This window comes from Chanodichthys erythropterus, chromosome 17, assembly GCF_024489055.1.
Source record: "Chanodichthys erythropterus isolate Z2021 chromosome 17, ASM2448905v1, whole genome shotgun sequence".
In the NCBI taxonomy this organism is placed as follows: domain Eukaryota; kingdom Metazoa; phylum Chordata; class Actinopteri; order Cypriniformes; family Xenocyprididae; genus Chanodichthys; species Chanodichthys erythropterus.
This window is the reverse complement of record NC_090237.1, coordinates 19,095,642-19,117,389: the sequence shown is the minus strand read 5'-3', so window position 1 is coordinate 19,117,389 and position 21,748 is coordinate 19,095,642. Positions and strand designations below refer to the sequence as shown.

Here is a 21,748-nt window from a genome sequence, read left to right as displayed (position 1 = left end):
CCGAGAGAGGATGTGCACTATGTACTAGCCTTTTTGATTGCGTAACGATCAATATGTTGCAGTGTTAACCACAAAGCAACAGGGATGTTTTTACGTCACTTAAGCCAATTATCTTTGAAAGTACATTCTCTCTAAAATGGTCAAACAATATTGGACATTAACAGGTTCCCATACATCACCTCCACTCAGGACTCAGGCGTATTTGTCCATTTTCATTAGATGGAGACTGTGGACTCTGTCTTTTACATAATGTGAAGGTAACCCGGTCGTCAGCAGGTACTTTTTTAATACTTCCATTTGTTCCTTCTTCAGGAAGCTTGTTTATTTGTGTTCAGCTGAGGTAACAGTAAAAGAAATTAAACAAATATATTTTAGGTATATGTTTATTTGCTTGTTTGTTTGAACAAGCTGTCTAGCTGCTTCACCCAAAAATGAAAATTCTGTCATTAATTACTCACCCTCATGCCGTTCCACGCTTGTAAGACCTTCGTTAATCTTCAGAACACAAATTAAGATATTTTTGTTGAAATCCGATGGCTCCGTGAGGCTTTCATAGGGAGCAATGACACTTCCTCTCTCAAGATCCATAAAGGTAAACATGTTTAAATCAGTTCATGTGAGTACAGTGGTTCATTATTAATATTATAAAGCGACAAGAATATTTTTGGAGCGCCAAAAAACAAATGGCCAATGGCCAATTATATGGCCAATTTCTAAACACTTCATGAAGCATCAGAGCATAATGAATCAGTGTATCGAATCATGATCCGGATCGCGTGTCAAGCCGCCAACGGCTGAAATCAGATGACTTTGGCGCTCCGAACAGCAGATTCGATACACTGATTCATTTACGCTCCGAAGCTTCCTGAAGCATTGTTTTGAAATTGGACATCACTATATACGTCGCAATTTCGTTTTTTTTGGCGCACCAAAAATATTCTCGTCGTTTTGTAATATTAATATTGAGTCACTGTACTCACATGAACTGATTTAAACATGTTTTTAGTACCTTTATGGATCTTGAGAGAGGAAATGTCTTTGATCCCTATGGAGGCCTCACTGAGCCATCGGATTTCAACAAAAATATCTTAATTCGTGTTCCGAAGATGAACAAAGGTCTTACGGGTGAGGAACGGCATGAGGGTGAGTAATAAATGACAGAATTTTTGGGTGAACTAACCCTTTAATTCTTTCTCTCACACTTTGATGCGGTGATTGCATAATTTTTCTAAACCATCTGCTGAAGAAGATGAACAGCATATGCTGAAGCTGTGTATGGCTTCTGGCACAACAACAACAACAACAAAAAATGTCAGCAAAAAAAAATATGACTGGCTTGATATGAAACTACTTTTAAGTGTGCGTGGCATGCTTTGTTTTTTATTTTTGATGTAGGAACAATCAACTATATTGAGTAATTTGTACAAATAACAATTTAGTTGTATAAACAAAAGAAATTCAAGTACAGCTGACAAAATTTCTTTGAATAAATACAAATCATTTGAATTTATCAGTTTTACGTAATATGCAATTTACTTAATGTTTATTATGTAAGGTGAACACATTTATTGACTTAATTTACCTTATTAAATTAATTATTTGCTCTACAAAATGCACTCAAAAAATAACAAATTGAACAAACTCAATTTAATTGAGAGCAAAAATTCCATAAACATTTGTATATGAGTGCTAAACACAGGCACCACTCTTCTGGTAACCATAAAACTCAAAAACATTACAGAAAGTTAGTTAGTTAGTTAGTTAGTTAGAAAACTTTAATGTCCTCAGAGAGGCAATTTGTTTTACAGTACAGACATATTGACACATAATTCACAACACAAACATTATCCACATACACAATATCAAAAAAAAAAAAAAAAAAAATCATACCCCTCCCTATACATTATTTAATTGGGTTATTGCCATGGGAATAAATGAGTTTTTTGCTCGGTTAGTTCTAACCTTAGGGTATCTATATCTACGACCAGAAGGGAGACGTTTAAACTCCACTGAAAGTGGATTTGTTGTATCCATGCAAACCTTGTCTGCCTTCTGTACCAATCTCGTCAGATATAGTTGGTACAGGTCTACCTGTTGTTTACCAATGATTCTTCCACACGTTTTAACAATCTTCCCCAATTTGTTCCTGTGGGTGATTTTTGAATGTCCATACCAACATACAATACAGTAAGAGAGAATACTCTCAATAAAAGACTTATAAAAAAGGGACAACATTTTGTTATCAACATTAAAATAATTAAGTTTTCTAAGAAAATATAAACGTTGTTGACCCTTTTTAAAAACGGCATCAGCACACTGATCCCAGGATAATTTGCAGTCAATGATAAGACCGAGATATTTATACTCCGTCACCATCTCTATCTCCTCTCCTTTTATCAGAGTTGGAGTGGGTGAGGGAGCCCCATGTCTAAAATCAAAAACCAACTCTTTGGTCTTGGTCGTATTCAAATGCAACTGGGAGGCTTCACACCAGTCATGAATTCATGCAACACTGGACCGTGCTCAGTTTCATCTCGCTCCAATAGACTAATCACAGCAGTATCATCTGCAAATTTAATTATATAACGTCCAGGATAACTACTGCGACAAGAGTCAGTGTACAATATATATAATAGTGGTGACAAAACGCTACCCTGTGGTGTCCCAACTGAAGTGAAGCGGACCCCAGATAATGTATTCCCCACCCTTACTCTTTGTGGCCGCCCACTCAGGAAGTCCAAGATCCATTTAATTAGTGTTGAGTTTAGTTGGAAATTGTCTCTAAGTCTGTTTGCTAAAATTTGTGGATGGATTGTATTGAATGCTGATGAAAAATCTGCAAATAAAATGCGAGCATGTGTTTTACAACCCTCCAGGTGTGTATACAGATAATTTAAAAGCACTAAAATAGCATCTTCTGTCCCCCTCCCAAGTCTATAAGCAAATTGTAGAGGGTCAAGAGCATGTCTACAGGAATTCATGATGTGTGTTTTAATGATCTGCTCAAGTGATTTAACTAAAAGAGAGGTGAGGGCAATAGGCCTGTAATCCTTGGATGAGGATGGATGGGAGACTTTGGGAAGGGGGTTCACAACTGCTGTTTTCCAAAGCAGTGGAACCACCTGGGTGTCCATTGAACGTTGAAAGAGGGAACAGAAAATACCACTTATTTGAGCCGCACAGTACTTCAGCACTCTGCCTCCAATGTTATCCGGCCCCGGGCTTTTTCGTACGTTAGTCCTCTCAAACACTCGCTGGACCATCTCCTTCTTAATAATCAAAGTACTCTCCATCCCAGCATCGTCCATCACACTCTGTTGCCAGGCAGAGATATTATCATTATCATTTGTTTCAAAACGGGTGAAATGTTCATTTAAGTTGTTGGCCAAAACAAGGGATGCTGCGTCATCCATGAAGTCAATTTTTTTCCCTGTCTTGAAGGGGGCATTGGCCATCAACTTTATACCAGTCCATGCAGCCCTTGGACTGGTATAAAGTTGATGGCCAATGCCCCCTTCAAGACAGGGAAAAAACTCCTCTAAATGTCCAACATAACTGCACATTAAACACTAACATAAACTAACATCTTTCCATTTACTGAAAAACACATAATATAACACTTCAATCCCTAAATTTACTCTCCTAATGCAGTCCCTTGCAAAGCAGTTAGTTATGTCAGCATTAATGTGTGTGTTTCACTCAGCAATGTTAAGTTGACTGAACAAACACTTAAGTAAAGCTGACAATACTCATTTTTAGTAGAAACAACTCGGTTAAATTAAGTTCATGTAGTTACATGGGTTTAAGTAATGTGAACAAAGATGGTTTGAGTGAAACTAACAACAGTGTCTTCTTTTTTTTTTTTTTTTTTTTTTTTGAGTGAATGGTGGCGAGTTTATTCTGTCTGACATATATACTTGCATTAGGGCTAATAGAGTTATTTCAGTATTTGGTGCCTGAGCAAAGATGGCAGCATTCAGTTGCCTTTGAAACAAACAGGAATGCTAATGGATATCTTTCTCCATATTATAGAAAAAAAGGTCATATCAGTTTGCTACTTATTTTGAAATGTGTTTTTTTTTTTTATGCTGTCCTTATTTTTCTTCCCCTCTGGTTCTTCTAGAACCAATTTCAAAGCACAGAAAGTGTTAGGTTTAGGGTGAGTGAAAGCATTTATAACAGCTGTTCATTCAAACAGAATTTTGAAATCCTGCTGAATTATACTGGAAAAGTCTCTTTATAGCTACAAATGTGTCGTATAGTTTGTGCAGGATAAATGATGCTGTTATTTTCCTATACCTGCTGCCGAATGATATAGAAAGCACAGGAGAGGGCGAAAGGCCCTTCACATTTGGGTTATTTTCATTCCAGACTGCCAAAGCTAAATTCAGAGGACAATACATTATACCTGACAGAAATAGCCAACAACGGGCTGAGAGTGTTTGGAGAGCCCACTTCTGGTTATAACAGAAGCAGGAATAAACAAGCACCTGACACATAAGTCACATACGACAACGAGATTTGATGCATCTGTATGGAAATCAGGCTGTATTGATTTGGACTACCAGCAAACTAAAAAAATAAAAACAGTAGCAAAGAGTCAACATAATTGGCCGAATTTCATTAGTTCTATCATTTGCTGTCACCCTCACTGCTCTCTAAAGCAATTTGTTTGGTTATATTGGGAAGTTTGTGGAGAGAATGCCTAGAGAGACTCGGAGACAGTATCATCATTGAATCGCTATTTAAGGTCTGGTCGTAACGGCACGCTCCTCTGAATTAAATTGCTGCTAAAAATACATGGAATCGTCTTGTTGGCTGTCTGTTTTAAACAACCTGTTCGAACTTATTATTGGCAAAACATGACAAAACCATCTACATCATGTCAGCCCAAATCATGCATTTCAGTGTGCTTATAAATCAAGACATGTTAGCATAGTAATCCTACAGTTACCATGGAGACCCCTGTTTCTCTCTGCACCACATCCTAGGTAATTAGTGGATGATCACACCTTGATGATACACTAAATCTGGTGCAGAAAATTAAATATGTGCAATTAAGTGTATGTAAATGTTGTATTACAAACAATTAGAGAAGTTAACAAAAGAACAAGCCTAAGTTAGCCTGCTGCTTTGACTCAAATGATATCATTCAATGATTTTCATTCAATTCTGTCATGTATACTTTTATTGAAGTGAATAAAGCACTGACACTGTTTTTTTCAGCTGCAAGGACAAGTAAATTGATAACACTTTACAATACTGGTGCACTAATATGCATTAATTCATGCTTAACTAATGCACAGATAATCATGTTTTAATGTATGACTCATGAAGAACTAAACCATTAATTAATGAGCATCAACAACTAATAAAGAGTCTATATGATTAATAGATAAGTAATATATGAATTGCTATTAATTAAATGTGTCATGATGTATTAATTCCTTAAAGGATTAGTTCACTTTCAAAAAAAAAAAAAAAATTCCTGATAATTTACTCACCCCTCATGTCATCCAAGATGTTTATGTCTTTCTTTCTTCAGTCGTAAAGAAATTAAGGTTTTTGATGAAACATTCCTGGATTTTTCTCCTTATAGACGTCAATGGCCTCCAAACAGTTGAAGGTAAAAATCACAGTTTCAGTGCAGCTTCAAAGGGCTTTAAATGATACCAGACGAGGAATAAGGGTCTTATCTAGAGAAACAATCAGTCATTTTTGAAAAAAAAATACAAATGTATATGCTTTATAAACACTAATGATTGCCTTGCACGTGCTTCCACCAAATCCGCACTTTCGTATTCTTCAAAAAGCTTACACTGTGTGTCCTACACGTTCCCTATTCTACTTATGGAAAAAAATGGAACTGGCACTGCGTTCATTCTGTAAGTAGAATAGGGAAGGCGTAGGACATACAGCGTAAGCTTTCTGAAGAATACGAAAGTGCGGTTTTGGCGGAAGTATGTGCAAGGCGAACATTTGTGTTTATAAAGCATATACATTTAAAAAATATTTCGAAAATGACCGATCGTTTCGCTAAATAAGACCCGTATTCCTCATCTGGTATCGTTTAAAGCCCTTTGAAGCTGCACTGAAACTGTAATTTTGACCTTCAACCATTTGGAGACCACTGAAGTCCATAATCCTGGAATGTTTTCATCAAAAAACATAATTTCTTTTCGACTGAAGAAAGAAAGACATGAACATCTTGGATGACATGAGGGGTGAGTAAATTATCAGGAAAAAAAATGTTTGAAAGTGAACTAATCCTTTAAGGAATTAATACATCATGACACATTTAATTAATAGCAATTCATATATTACTTAATCTATTAATCATATAGACTTCTTATTAGTTGCTGATGCAGTAATCATTAATTAATGGTTTAGTTCTTCATGAGTCATACATTAAAACATGATTATCTGTGCATTAGTTAAGCATGAATTAATGCATATTAGTGCATTAGTATTGTAAAGTGTTACCAGTAAATCAATATCATAACATTCCCTAAATGATATCGCACAAGATATTATATCTGTTATGCATTATTACTATTTCTTTGTAAGACACGGTGGGGCTTTGTTGAAAACATGCACTTCATAAAAGTACAATAGACAACTGAATTCTAACAATTAAAATACTGTTGCCCCCTCTTGTGTGCAGTTAAAGCTGTGAACTCCAGTCACTGGCCTCAAGTGTTAGTTCATATTGACTTAGAATCACATTGACGTAACAGGGATAGGAATCTGGCAGCATTCCGGTTGCTTATGGTTCTATTAACAAATCGTTTAGCACTTTTAAAGAATAGCCTAAATGTTTATCAAAAAGAAGTGCCAAACGATGAGATAATTGTAATAAGGTTTAGTTCACCCAAAAATGAAAATTCAGTCATTAAGTACTCCCCCTCATGTCATTCCAAACCCGTAATACCTTTTTGATGAAATTCGAGAGGTATCTGAACCATGGTAGCAATGTCATTGCACCTTTCAAGGCCCAGAAAGGTAGTAAAGACATCGTTAAAATAGTTTGTGTGACTACAATGGTTCAACCTTGATGTCATGAAGCGACGAGAATAAATTTTGTGCACAAAAACATTACAAAAATTCAATTTCCTGTCAGTCTCCTATGCTCCCATCCACAAAAAGTATTCTTTTCGCTTCATAACATTAAGGTTGAACCACTGTAGTCACGTGGATTATTTTAACGATGTACTACTACTACCTTTCTGTGCCTTGAAAGGTGTAATGTTGCTGCCTGTGTGTGGTTCAGACACCCTTGTATTTTATCAAAAATATTATAATTTGAGTTCCGAAGATGAATGAAGGTCTTACGGGTTTGGGACATGAGGGTGAGTACTTAATGACAGAAATGTAATTTTTGGGTGAATTAACCCTTTAAGTACATCACCCGAGTCTTTCAAGTGCACTTTTTCAAAAGACAGTGGAAATGTGACAGATGAGTGCAAAAACAAAAATCTGTCATGGTATAGGGGTGCATCAGTGCAAACAGTTTGGGTGACTCGCATATGTGTAAAAAGGACCATTAATGTTTACACATATGCGAGGCACCCAAACCGTTTGCACTGAGACATAAATTGTACAGAGACATAAACTGCCATCAAGATGACATCTTTCCTGGGAAGCAAGACAATGCCAGGCCTCATTCTGCACCTGCTACAACAAAGTGGATGTGCTTGACTACCCTGCCTGCAGTCCTGATTTGTCTCCTACTGAAAATGTATTACCCATCATGAAAAGCAGAAAAAGACAATGACCACGGACTGCTGACTTGTATCAGGCGAGATTGGGTAAAAATTCCACATGCAAAACTGCAGCAATAAGTATCCTCAATCCCCAAGCATTTAAAAAGTGTAATTAAAAGGAAAGGTGATGTGACACAGTGGTAAACATGCTTCTGTCCCAACTTTTTTAAAAATGTGTTTATATTTACAAAATACAATTATTTGGCCAGTGAAAACTTTGCAATTTTAAAGGTTAAAGAGAATCAACAAAATCACAAGATTCTTGATTTTATTACATTTTACAAAATGTCCTAACTTTTCTGGAATTGGGGTTGTATAAGTGGTCTCTGTAGTATTTAGATCATTTAACTGCAAATTTCAACACGTCCACTCATACATAGTATTGAAAGTGGCTTCATCTAATCAGTAAGCTTTTAAGATGTTGAAACTTTGCCACATTGACCTGTAAGAAACACAGCTGCAGCAGCAGGATCGTCCCCTGTTGCGTCTCGGCCTCACTGCAGATCAGGTCGAAGGAGCTCATGGATGTTTCAAGTCCCAGGACTGAAGCTCCGTCAATGGAGCCTAGTTCCAAGCTTTTTTGCTGTAGATCCATGAGACGTTGCATCCCTATGGTATACAGACAGGAGCTCTACCACATCCTGCGAATGACCGGACCTCTGGTATGAACTCAGCTTCTTTCTCTCACTTACACTAATGTATGCACATGAAACAGAATATAAGGATAAAATATTCATTTATTCATATTAACTAACAGAAACTTTGGAAGTTTTAAATCACTTTCATCTCATGTGGCAAATAATTAATCTGCAAACCAGAAAAGCAAAGAACTGCCATTATTCCTCCAAATGGCTTGGCATGTTCTCATATTCTTCTCATTCACTGAGAATTCTCAGGTTGTCATTCCAGGTTGCATCGCGCATTCTGAATTATCTCCTGCCGTTTGTCATAACAATGTTTTGCGGTCGCCTGGGAAACAGTGTGCTGGCTGGTTATGGAATGGCTTCAGCTGTGAGTTTGTTTCAGTCTGCTTATTGTTCCTCTGGAGTGTTACATACTGTTCACTTTGTGGTAAAAGAGAAACATTGGTGTATGAAATGCAAATGTTGGCACAGTTCGTAAAATTCAGCCATCAGGGGTTTGACATATCATAAGCCTCTGGTTTTGAAGCTAGTGTACTGAAGTAGTTCAGAGCATGGCTGAGAAGTAGCTGATGCTTGTTATTCTGATTTATCAGACGATAAACATTACAACTGCAGCGACAGGTGGAGGTCTTGCGCTGGCTGCTGACACCCTAATCTCTCAGGTATGAAAATATGTGTTGATATGCAGTCGGGTACAAAAGATCTAGGATAAAAATATATATATTTATATTTATTTATTCATTTACTTATTACAAAATATGCATTTTTTGTACCCCACTGGAACTCAATTTAATACAGTATAAGGTTCTGCTGAAAGTCTGAATTTCATGAATACAATATCAATTTAAAAAGAGTTTTGTCTAAGATTTGGCCTTATGTTCCTCTCAGACCTTCGGTGGGAAGAACCTGCACCGTGTTGGCATCATCTTGCAGAGAAGTGTCCTGATCCTCCTGCTCTTCTGTTTGCCCTGTTGGGCTCTGCTCATCAACACCCAACCCATCCTTCTGCTGCTGGGTCAAGACCCAGAGGTGGCCAGGTGATTCAAAAATTACAGAAAAAAATAAATTGGTAACACTTTACTTTGACTTTACTTTGACTCAATTATCTCTCATAAGAATATTAGTAGACTTTCTGCTTAATAGCTGACTATAAGTATCTTAGCAAGTACATGTCAGCTTATTCTACTAACCCTAACTCTACCCATAACAGTGCTCAAAAAAATAACTCTTTGAATGAAAATTAAAAAATCATGGAAAGGATTTCCACATGAATAAGTGGCTTTATTTCAGCATTATGCAATTCTGTTATTCCAATTTAATGTACTTACATTGGGTCAACTTAATTTATTAAGGTTGATTCAACTTATTTACTATGGTTGGGCACAGCTTGACAAAACAACTGACTAAGGAAGAATCTATGTAAAATAGTTATGTCCAACTTACTCAATTCAATCATGGACAGTGGTTCCACATGATTGAGACAAGTAAAATCCAATAGAATCAACCATGTTAAATTAACTAGAATCAACTGTGTCAATTTAAAATAAAATAAATAAAAAGCAATGAATAAATACAAAAAAATAAATTGTTTTCATATGCATTGATGTTTAATTTTGGGATTTACATAACTTTTGTGATGTTCTGTGTTAGAAATCTAGATGTGATGCTGGATTCATCCTAAATTGCCTTATCCAAACACATTGTAAAGCCTAAATTGATCATAAGGCCATTGGTGGCAATGCTTTTACAATCAACGAAAGCTTACAATGCTTTTGGGAAATGCAAGCCAGAGCACTACCACAGTGATTACTTTCTTATTAAAGTAATTTGAAAGTTTGTTAGCAGGTCCTCAACCCAAGCACAAGTGCAACAATTCACCACAATGGTAACCCTAAAACTATTAATTAACAGAAACTTTTAAATACCAACATAATAGAACAGTAAACATTAAAAAGTCTTTCCATTTTCTCATCTTCCTAAAAACTGCTTAAAATAACACTTTATTTCAACATTTACACTCCTAGTTCAGCCCCTTTGCAAAGCATGATGGGAAGTGAAAATCCTGTTTGATTGAGTCCTGGTTGGGTTTACTTGATTGAAACATGTTATTCCAATATGAAAACATCAAGTTAAGTCAAAAAGTAATGGTTTCAAGTCAATTTAACATGAATTAATCACGTTTAAACCAGAAACCTGATACAATGGTGTTGAATCAAAATAAATTGTTTAAATAAAGTGAGCAGCATCAAAAATAATTTTTCGAGTGAGTCTACTAATACTCTAAAGAGAGTTGACATGTAGGTCCAATGTAACCACCGAAATTACCCAGAACAATTTGTCCCAGGAACTTTTCCCCCCAGACCTGTAGCAGCCTGTGTTTCCTAAAGTACCATGAAGATTAAGTCCGGTGATGAAACTTTCCATTTCCAGCTGGATTTCATCCTCCGCATATAAGCTTATTAAAGCCTGAACCTCATCGTCAGCCCATCAGTCAAATTTTTAAACTCCATTGTTGATGCACCACAACAGACTTTTAAAAGTGGTGGTTGGCTTGCTGTGGAATCAACCAATCAAAATGCTGTGTGAACTCAACCTCAAGAAATCACTGAGGTGCCCTTTAGCAAGGCACCTAACCCCCAATCGCTAACCTCCAAAATGGCTGCCAAACTGCTCCAAGGCTGCATCTGAAAACTGGAAAATGCTGCCTTCTGAGGACACATTTCAAGGTAGTAAGGCATCAAGGCACGTCCGAATCCAATGTTAGCTTCACTTCCTCTCTCATGAGATACCTTGCTCAGATCGATTTTTGAAGGAAGCATGGATGTATCCTTAGCTGCCTTTGATATCCCACAATCCTGTGCTTTCCATTCTGTGACAGTTGAGCTAGAAAAATAAAGATGGCATCCGAAAGTTGCATTTGCTGCTCAGTTTGTATAAATGTACGATTTTGATCAACATATTTCAATTTTGATATCATTTCTATCGAGAAATTACTACTGTAGTAATTAAATATTTGTTTAGTTCTCACCAAAGCTTGCGCTATATTGCTGTAGATCATTAAACGGTTACACTGCCTCAGAAGTCTGTCCGAAATCAATTTCATGAGGTACCTTCATGCACAAATGCTGCCGTACAAGTCATTCTCTTATAAGATAGCGAGGCAGCAAGACAGCTACCTAGGTTTTCGGACGCAGCCCAGGTGTGTGTGTTCACTACACACTACTCCTAATAAGTGTGCAGTAATCCGGATAGGTTAGAACAGAGGACAAATTCTGAGTATGGGTTAACATACTTGGCCTTCACATATGACTTTCACTTTCATATGCTTTTGCTTTTCCTTAACTCTAACAAAATCTATTGATGTTTATGCTAAAAAACAAAGCAACTTCAAGACAAGATATATATTCCATAAAACATATTTTATGAAATTTTGCTTCTCACGAAAATCTCGTTTTTATAGATGTTCAGATATTTTACAGGATAAAAAGACAAAAATAGTGATTTAAAATCTTATGGTGTGGTGGCATACAGTCCATTGAAAGTTGCAGTTTGAAACTCTGCAAGTGAGTCATGAGGCTAAATCTAGGTTGATGAATGACTCCCTGTTTATTATTTAGAATGTTTAGAAGCTCCCCCCCCCACCCCCCCACCCCCCACCCAAAAAAAAAAAATGTAGCGTAAAGGTTTTGAGCAAACAAGTCTGAGAATGACAGTCCTCCCTATCTCTTGTAAACATATTTTGCAACTTCCTTTCCTAAATAAATGTTGACGATGTTGTCAAATGAGGTGTTTTAATGTGCACAGACACACATTCTAATACTCAATTTAGATGCAGGCCAGGATGGAAATGACAGTGTGCAGCAGATTTATTCTGCTGTGATAACTCACAGCCTTCTTTTTAAAATCATTCATGGTGCCTTGTCCTCTATATCACAGCTACAAATGTGTTCCTTTTCAGGATAGCTCAACTCTATGTGGTCTGTTACCTGCCAGCAGTCCCAGTGAGTCATAAAAAATAGCGTCATTTTCTTCTTGCCAGCACAGTCATATAATTTACATTATATAGCTTGAAATATGATACACATATACACCCCACCTTCAACCAGCAGTGTTTCCCTTTCTCTCTTTCTTCACATAGGCTATGTTTTTGCATCAGCTGCAAGTAGCCTATCTCCAGAACCAGGTATGCAATCTTCTTTGGCAGATAAGTGTAGATAAGCACCTTAGCTGAGCTCTTCAAAAGCATTGTTGCATGCAAGATCTTAAGACCTGCAGAGTATCCTAACGATCACAGTCAGCCTCCAACTGTTACATTATGATCTTTACTGGCATCTTGCTGTACGATTTTTAAATGTAACTTCATATGTGTCACTCAATGTAATGTCACAGCAGTGACTGTAAATCCAAAGGATGCTTTAACTGTGGCTGTTTTGGGTCTGAAGGGTGTGATTCTGCCTCAGATGTATGCAGCCATTGCAGCCAACGTTGCAAATGTGGTGACAAACTACATCCTTATCAACTGGTTGGACCTTGGGTTATAGTAAGTCTGAGGAGCTGTCATCCCTGTCACTCATTTACACAAAATATGTGTTAGTTAATTATGCAACAGTTAGTTACTATCCTCTAAAATTGATTTTTCAAGCGCTGTTCCAAGATCCCTAATATTTAGTCCTGCAGTAGGATACAGGGATTTTTCATATCAATTTCCCTTGCCTGTTTGCACATTCCATTTCTGCAGTTTACATCGCTACGCAGGTAGGTGCCGTCAAGTTCATTCAAACAATCTGATTTCAAGTGACTGTCTGAATCCAAAATTGCATACTTTACTATTATATAGTTCTTTCTTTCAAATTTACAGTAGGCTATTCATAAAACAGTAGATTTGAAGTGCTCGTCTGATGGCAGTGTTGCCAAGTCCGTGGTTTTCCAGCAGAATCGGGCTACTTTAACACTGTTGCCGTGGTTTGTTTTTCATGTCCCGCAATAACATGATTATAAATTTTAAAGTTTATAAAACGCGGATTATAAAAATGGAAAGTCCCGACCCTTGATTCTGATTGGTTGAGCCGCGTTCAAAGCCGTTATAAAATTCCCGAAAACATACTGCTGATGTATCGATGCGCCACAGTGTGTATGTTGCTGCGTCTGCCTTAGCAACCACTCTATCAATGTAAACATATGTTTGTTCTCAATTGATTTTGTTCATTGAAGTTTACTGCATTATGTTGAAGAGTATTGTGAGAGAGATATCGAGTGACCAAGTGTATTACCTGCATTCAGATTTGCCATTTTACTTCTGGTCAGTCCTTTGTTCATAATAAAAAATGAAAATCCACAGCGATCTTATCCTTTTAACATTTAATGGGTTTCCCCGTGCCCTGCTGACACTGATAGCCCTAGTCAAAGCATTTGCCATTTGCGTCTTGTTCCGTGTTCACAACAAGTTTCAATATAAAAGTCTTTGCGACTGAGTGACTCGTTCATAAAGACAATCTTTTCCGCCATCTAGAGATGTAATAAATAAACTTCTGCTGCTGTTCAAGGTCAGGGACTATTTTTTTCAAGCGTAATGAAGGCTTTTAATGATTTTACTTCATGAAAGTGGTATTGAAACATATTTTTTGGCTTTAATATTTGTATTGTGTGGTAACCGTTTTATAAAAGCAATAAGCCCCGTGAAGCCGTGGTTTACAGTGAATTTATAACAGCTAAGGGGGTTTTAGGCACTCTGCTCCATGTCATGCCTAACAAAGCCCCTTAACGTTAGCTGATATAAATTCACTGTAAACCACAGCTTCTTGGGGCTTATTGCTTTATTTTACTCCCTGGAAGGTGATTTGAAATGTTGTATAAAAACAATATCACACGCAATCCATCCGTAAACCACAGGGCACTCACTTTTTCTTTTGATATTGCTTATAATGCCATCCATTTAAATATATAGAACTACTGTATCAGTTTTGAAATCATGCATTTTTCTGGTATTTGTATTTCAGTGGATCTGCTGCTGCCAATACCATATCTCAGATCTATATTTGTGTTTTCCTATATTTATATATTCGCTGGAAGAAGCTCCACATTCAAACATGGGGAGGTAAGCTAACTAGCTGGTTAAACTTACTGATAAACCAGACAAGCTTCCTACAATGTTTAAATGAATGCATAAAATACCACTCCAACTGTGTCTGCGATATCTGCCCACCACAGGCTGGTCATGTGACTCACTGCAGGAGTGGGATGGATATATGAAATTGGCCATCCCCAGTACAATGATGCTCTGTTTCGAGTGGTGGATTTATGAGGTTGGAGGGTTCCTAGCAGGTAATTTCCTAAGGACTAAAGTCAAAAACAAACCCTTTGTGCTAATATACAGAAAACTCTGCCTGTAAAATGTAATAGGATTATACATTTTATTAGTCCTAGACATAAAGAATGTCCTCCAAATACAATGTTTGTTTGAATGTAGTGCTTAATGTGGTTTCAGGCTATTAATTTTTTACCTCTGGTTATTTTTCATGCACTATTGCTACAGGAAATAGAAAAGGCTTGAGTATAAGCCATAACTAGAAAGAGAAACCACTTATATGCAATATTAAAATTCCGTCAAACACATTTGTTTATGTCCGTCTCTTTCAGGCATGCTGGGAGAGTTGGATCTTGCAGCTCAACATGCAGTCATTATGCTGGCTTTTATTAACTACATGGTAATTTAAGCTCCAATATTTCCCCAATTATAAAGTTCCGGAAAGAACATAACACATGCTTCCTTTCTCCCACTACTTCCCTTATCAAACAATTATTCACTTGACACATAACCAGACAAACAAGTATAGGCTATCAAGAAACATACAAACCCGATTCCAAAAAAGTTGGGACACTGTACAAATTGTTAATAAAAAAAAAAAAATGCAATAATTTACAAATCTCATAAACTTATATTTTATTCACAATAGAAAATACATAACATATCAAATGTTGAAAGTAAGACATTTTGAAATGTCATGCCAAATATTGGCTCATTTTGGATTTCATGAAAGCTACACATTCCAAAAAAGTTGGGACGGGTATCAATAAGAGGCCGTAAAAGTTAAATGTACATATAAAGAACAGCTGGAGGACCAATTTGCAACCTATTAGGTCAATTGGCAACATTATTGGGTATAAAAAGAGCCTCTCAGAGTGGCAGTTCAGAAGCCTGCATCTCTGATGGTTTGGGGTTGCATGAGTGCGTGTGGCATGGGCAGCTTACACATCTGGAAAGGCACCATCAATGCTGAAAGGTATATCCAAGTTCTAGAACAACATATGCTCCCATCCAGACGTCGTCTCTTTCAGGGAAGATCTTGCATTTTCCAACATGACAATGCCAGACCACATACTGCATCAGTTACAACATCACGGCTGCGTAGAAGAAGGATCTGAAATGGCCAGCCTGCAGTCCAGATCTTTCACCCATAGAAAACATTTGGTGCATCATAAAGAGGAATATGCGACAAAGAAGACCTAAGACAGTTGAGCAACTAGAAGCCTGTATTAGACAAGAATGGGACAACATTCCTATTCCTAAACTTGAGCAACTTGTCTCCTCAGTCCCCAGACATTTGCAGACTGTTATAAAAAGAAGAGGGGATGCCACACAGTGGTAACATGGCCTTGTCCCAACTTTTTTGAGATGTGTTGATGCCATGAAATTTAAAATCAACTTATTTTTCCCTTAAAATGATACATTTTCTCAGTTCATCTACTGTATGTTGTATTCTGAGTAAAATATTGAAATTTGAAACGTCCACATCATTGCATTCTGTTTTTATTCACAATTTGTACAGTGTCCCAACTTTTTTGGAATCGGGCTTGTAGATAACTGCACAACTGTTTTCAACATTGATAATAATAACAAATATTTCTTGAGCAGTAAATCAGCATATTACAATGATTTCTGAAGGATCATGTGACACTGAAGAGAAGTAATGATGCTGAAAATTTAGCTTTGCCATCACAGGAATACATTACATTTTAAAATATATTAAAATAGAAAACAGTTATTATAAATTGTTATAATACATTACTGTTTTTACTGTATTTTTGATCAAATAAATGCAGCCTTGGTTAGCATCTTTCTGACCCCAAACTTTGCAACGGTAGTTTATTTTCTTAACATGTTTTACAGTTTCCATTAGGGATTCAAGGTGCAGCATGTGTACGTGTTGGCAATGCACTTGGAGCTGGAGATACGGCTGGAGCGATCCGCACCAGCAAGGTCTCTCTCACCTGCACAGGTTTACAAACAGTCATATTCCTTTGAGGCACATTCATCTTTCATTGTCTGCTCATGTTTGACATGTCTTTTTTCTTTTCCTTTATCATCTGGATGCAGCTGCTTTGGCTGTTTTGCAAGGTCTTGTGCTAGCATCAACAAAAACCATCATTGGTTTCTTATTTACTTCAGATGGGTAAGCATTTTCCCCCAAAATCAGAGGAATGTTCTTTATCAGAAAAATGTTCTTTAGACTTAGTGCTGTACTGATGATTGTGTCTTATTTTGTAGGCACATTGTGGCGCTCGTCTCCAAACTCTTGAACGTCTACTGTGTGCTTCAGTTCTTTGATGGTCTTGTTGTGAGTACTTTGCATTGCTTTTAATTTTTATGATGAATTGATTTTTTTTTTTTTTTTTTCTGGTTTCATATGAGGCTGTGTTTTTCAAATGCACTGCAAAAAAGAAGTGACGGTATTTAATATGATAGCATAATTCTAACAACATTTTTTTGTCTTACCCCATTGGCAACTTAAAAATAGAAAATACATTTTCTTGAAAAAACATATTATGCAGTTTTTGCTCCCCAGGTAAATGTATCATTTTAGAGACTTGTACTGAAAAACTATTTCTTGCAGCATGATCCTTTCAGTGTTTGTTTAGCTCAACCGCAAGAACATTCAAATTAATAAAATGTATTGCTTGAATGAAAATCGCTTTAGATAAAGTCTGTAAATGTCTAAATGTATTCTTTTACTCTCTCCTAAAGTGTGTCTGCATGGGTATTCTGTTGGGATCAGGGCAGCAGAAGATTGCAGCCGTTGCTAATTTCTTTGGGTATTACTGCATTGGACTTCCACTTGGCACCTCTCTCATGTTTGCAGCAAAATTAGACGTTGTTGGTTTGTTTTCCTTCATTTTTTCATTCTATGATCTTATTAACAATTTAAATTGTCACTCGTTGTACTTGTTAATATTCTGTGAACTTGTCATTTTCTCTAGTCACCATGTTAGCATTTGCTTTATAAATCAGAATTTCATTGGGTTGAAGCACGTAGAGAACATGAGTGGACCCAGCACGGGTCCCTGCAGAATTGCATTAATATATCTTGAGTGCAGAGAACAGCATTCATTAAAACATTTCTGTAATGAGATAACAGCTGTCCTAGAGCAATGTCCTCTCTTGCTTTCACAGGCTTTTGGCTGGGACTTCTCATTTGTGTTTGTGTGCAGTCCAGTTTTTTCATTGCAGTCATTTTTAGACTCAACTGGGAAAGAGTGACCAAAGAGGTAGGCCAGATTTTTTTCAGCATTTGCAAGGCAGCACTCTGGTAATAATCCTCTTTTTTTCCTATTCATCTTCTTCGGCAAATTTTGTAGACTTCATTTAAACTTTTTTTATATTCTACAGGTGCTGGTCATATAATTATAATACCATCAAAAAGTTGATTTATTTCACTAATTCCATTCAAAAAGTGAAACTTGTATATTATATTCATTCATTACACACAGACTGATAGATTTCAAATGTTTATTTCTTTTAATTTTGATGATTATAACTGACAACTAAGGAAAATCCCAAATTCAGTATCTGAGAAAATTAGAATATTACTTTATTACAATACAAAGAAAGGATTTTTAGAAATCTTGGCCAACTGAAAAGTATGAACATGAAAAGTATGAGCATGTACAGCACTCAACACTTAGTTGGAGCTCCTTTTGCCTGAATTACTGCAGCTATGCGGCGTGGCATGGAGTCGATCAGTCTGTGGCACTGCTCAGGTGTTATGAGAGCCCAGGTTGCTCTGATAGTGGCCTTCAGCTCTTCTGCATTGTTGGGTCTGGCATATCGCATCTTCCTCTTCACAATACCCCATAGATTTTCTGCAGGGTTAAGGTCAGGCGAGTTTGCTGGCCAATTAAGAACAGGGATACCATGGTCGTTAAACCAGGTACTGGTAGCTTTGGCACTGTGTGCAAGTGCCAAGTCCTGTTGGAAAATGAAATTGCATCTTCATAAAGTTGGTCAGCAGCAGGAAGCATGAAGTGCTCTAAAACTTCCTGGTATACGGCTACATTGACCTTGGACCTCAGAAAACACAGTGGACCAACACCAGCAGATCACATGGCACCCCAAACCATCACTGACTGTGGAAACTTTACACTGGACCTCAAGCAACGTGGATTGTGTGCCTCTCCTTCTTCCTTCAGACTCTGGGACCCTGATTTCCAAAGGAAATACAAAATTTACTTTCATCAGAGAACATAACTTTGGACCACTCAGCAGCAGTCCAGTCTTTAGATGCTTCTGATGCTGTCTGTTGTTCAAGAGTGGCTTGACACAAAGAATGCGACAGCTGAAACCCATGTCTTGCATACGTCTGTGCGTAGTGGTTCTTGAAGCACTGACTCCAGCTGCAGTCCACTCTTTGTGAATCTCCCCCACATTTTTGAATGGGTTTTGTTTCACAATCCTCTCTAGGGTGCGATTATCCCTAATGCTTGTACACTTTTTTTTCTACCACATCTTTTCCTTCCCTTCGCCTCTCTATTAATGTGCTTGGACACAGAGCTATGTGAACAGCCAGCCTCTTTTGCAATGACCTTTTGTGTCTTTCCCTCCTTGTGCAAGGTGTCAGTGGTCGTCTTTTGGACAACTGTCAAGTCAGCAGTCTTCCCCATGATTGTGTAGCCTACAGAACTAGACTGAGAGACCATTTAAAGGCCTTTGCAGGTGTTTTGAGTTAATTAGCTGATTAGAGTGTGGCACCAGGTGTCTTCAATATTGAACCTTTTCACAATATTCTAATTTTCTGAGATACTGAATTTGGGATTTTCCTTAGTTGTCCGTTATAATCATCAAAATTAAAAGAAATAAACATTTGAAATATATCAGTCTTTGTGTAATGAATGAATAAAATATACAAGTTTCACTTTTTGAATGGAATTAGTGAAATAAACTTTTTGATGATATTCTAATTATATGACCAGCACCTGTATATTTCAGTGTTATAGGTGTGAGTCTTAGGATTTGATCTGATTATGAAAAGTGGAGCCAGACTGAATGTGAGTTTGCTAAAACAATGACTAAATAGTTTGTTTGTTTTTTTTAAAGCGGTCTGTTACATTTTCCAGTAGCTTGCGCTGCCACACGCAGTGTTGCCAAGTCTGTGGTTTTCCCATGGAATTGGGCTACTTTAAAACTTATGCTGTGTGTTGTTTTTCATGTCCGCGGGTTGAAGCGACTCCAAATAACATGATATTTAGCCCATGGAATGCAAATTTTACCAGGGGAACCCTGCCAAAAAGTGGATTTTACCCGCCGGAATGTGATTTTTATGTTGATCCAGGAATATGTTGCACACATGATGAATCATGTTCTGCTCCATTACCCAAATAATGTCAACAGATAAAAAAATATATATTTAAAAAAATTACATACATTTTTATTAATACTAAATTAATTTTGTTATTATTAATATTCTAAAAATCTGATTATGATTTTTTTCAAATGTATTAATATTATGAGTTTATTTACATGGTGAATTTTGATTGGTCTTTTCTTTCTTGCAACTATTTATTCATTTTTACGCTCCAAAAACTGTTTTTGAGTGGATTTATTCTTGAGTAAAGTACCTTCCAATTTCGTTCTGGAAATGCAAGTGTAACTTCAATTAAAGCTTCCAAGCTTTTAAAGTCACCATGAAATCAAAATGAACAACTCTTGTTTTTATGGAATATTGCAGTATTTATTATAAATTATTTTTCCATGCACATCAACAATTAATGTGCCCTCATAACTTCCCCTCCCCCTTGCAATGACATCAATCCCTTTCTCTGATGATGTATACTGGTGTGAGGGCAGGACAGCCTGTCACTCACATGACATCACAGCAATAACAAACCACAACCATCCAATCAATTCCAGATTGACAAATCAAGTCCTGCCCTACATTTTTTCTTGTTTTTCACTTAGATATACATTACAATATTAGAAGAAAAGACTATTACATCTTGCATTTCATGCTGACTTTAATCAATTTCTGTTTTCATCTGAATTATATGACGATACCTAACATTTCAGGCAGTGGAACGAGCTGGAAAGAGTAAAATCTCTGCAGTGTCCCCTGATGGTCTCACTGCGAGGCACATTGAGGTATGTCTGTTGACTTTTACTCTATCTATAACACAAAACATCTCTGAAAACTGAGCTTGTGTCTTGTTTGCTCTCAGAATGAGTACATGACTGTGAGCTCAAATGATCAGGATGAGGGGCCAGACGTGACTCACGTGGAGGAAAAGCCCACAGCTCTGCTCTCTACCGCTCAGCTGATCCTCAGGAGGGGTCTGACCACCCTCGCTGCTCTTCTCATCCTAGCTGTAGGGATAGCCATCCATCTCATTGTGCCTTTACCTGACGTGTCTTATGCTCTGAGGTCAAATACTACTTTGGAATCAAACTTTACCACACCTTCAACTCTCATCCATTCAACTTCAATCTCAATCTGAAAACAAGAGTGTAGAGCTGTGACTGTTCTTATAGGTATATCCCAGGTATTTTATTAACCATTTTCTAGAAAGTTATAAAGTTTCTAAAACAAAAATAATTGCTGAAGCATTACATACACCTAAAAATTAAATTATATATATGGTACATTAATTATATTATATTATATTATATTATATTATATTATATTATATTATATTATATTATATTATATTATATTATATTATATTATATTATATTATATTATATTATATTATATTATATTATATTATATTATATTATATTAGATATCACTAATTGGAAAGTAAGACAAACAATGATTAAGAAAATTATATTTTGAAATATTTATTTTAAGAAATACTGATTTGTCCTTTTTTTTTCTTTTGAAATTTGAGATTATTATTTGAAATTTATTTTATGTTTTATTATTCCCAGCTGGCTGTAGCAGCGATTACTAATGTATTTGACTCTAACGTCTGAATGAGACTGTTTTGGAGCGACAAGAAAGACATAATCCATTAACTTTTCCCCAGGGATTCATGGGGCAGAAACTCATTTTTACGGTCACCTTGAATGAAGCA

The 21,748-nt window shown here is 36.7% G+C and overlaps 1 protein-coding gene across 1 annotated transcript; it reads left to right on the top strand.

The window, feature by feature from the left end:
* The first annotated feature begins 8,270 nt into the window (after positions 1–8,270).
* Positions 8,271–21,297, top strand: LOC137004453 (multidrug and toxin extrusion protein 1). The gene is made up of 17 exons (XM_067364783.1): positions 8,271–8,425; positions 8,673–8,774; positions 9,001–9,069; positions 9,296–9,444; positions 12,366–12,408; positions 12,546–12,590; positions 12,850–12,947; positions 14,404–14,501; positions 14,615–14,728; positions 15,044–15,111; positions 16,575–16,683; positions 16,782–16,857; positions 16,953–17,022; positions 17,430–17,562; positions 17,856–17,950; positions 20,745–20,816; positions 20,894–21,297. Exons 1-17 carry the CDS (start codon positions 8,285–8,287, stop codon positions 21,167–21,169), a joined length of 1,758 nt encoding a protein of 585 aa, XP_067220884.1. The 5' UTR covers positions 8,271–8,284; the 3' UTR covers positions 21,170–21,297.
* The last annotated feature ends 451 nt before the right edge of the window (positions 21,298–21,748 follow it).

Excerpts from the sequence above, each read along its gene's own strand:
- LOC137004453 (XM_067364783.1), top strand. The coding sequence starts at position 8,285 with ATGGATGTTTCAAGTCCCAGGACTGAAGCTCCGTCAATGGAGCCTAGT. Across the intron at positions 12,409-12,545 it reads GTTACCTGCCAGCAGTCCCA|GCTATGTTTTTGCATCAGCT; the intron begins GTGAGTCATAAA and ends TTCTTCACATAG. Across the intron at positions 15,112-16,574 it reads TGGCTTTTATTAACTACATG|TTTCCATTAGGGATTCAAGG; the intron begins GTAATTTAAGCT and ends CATGTTTTACAG.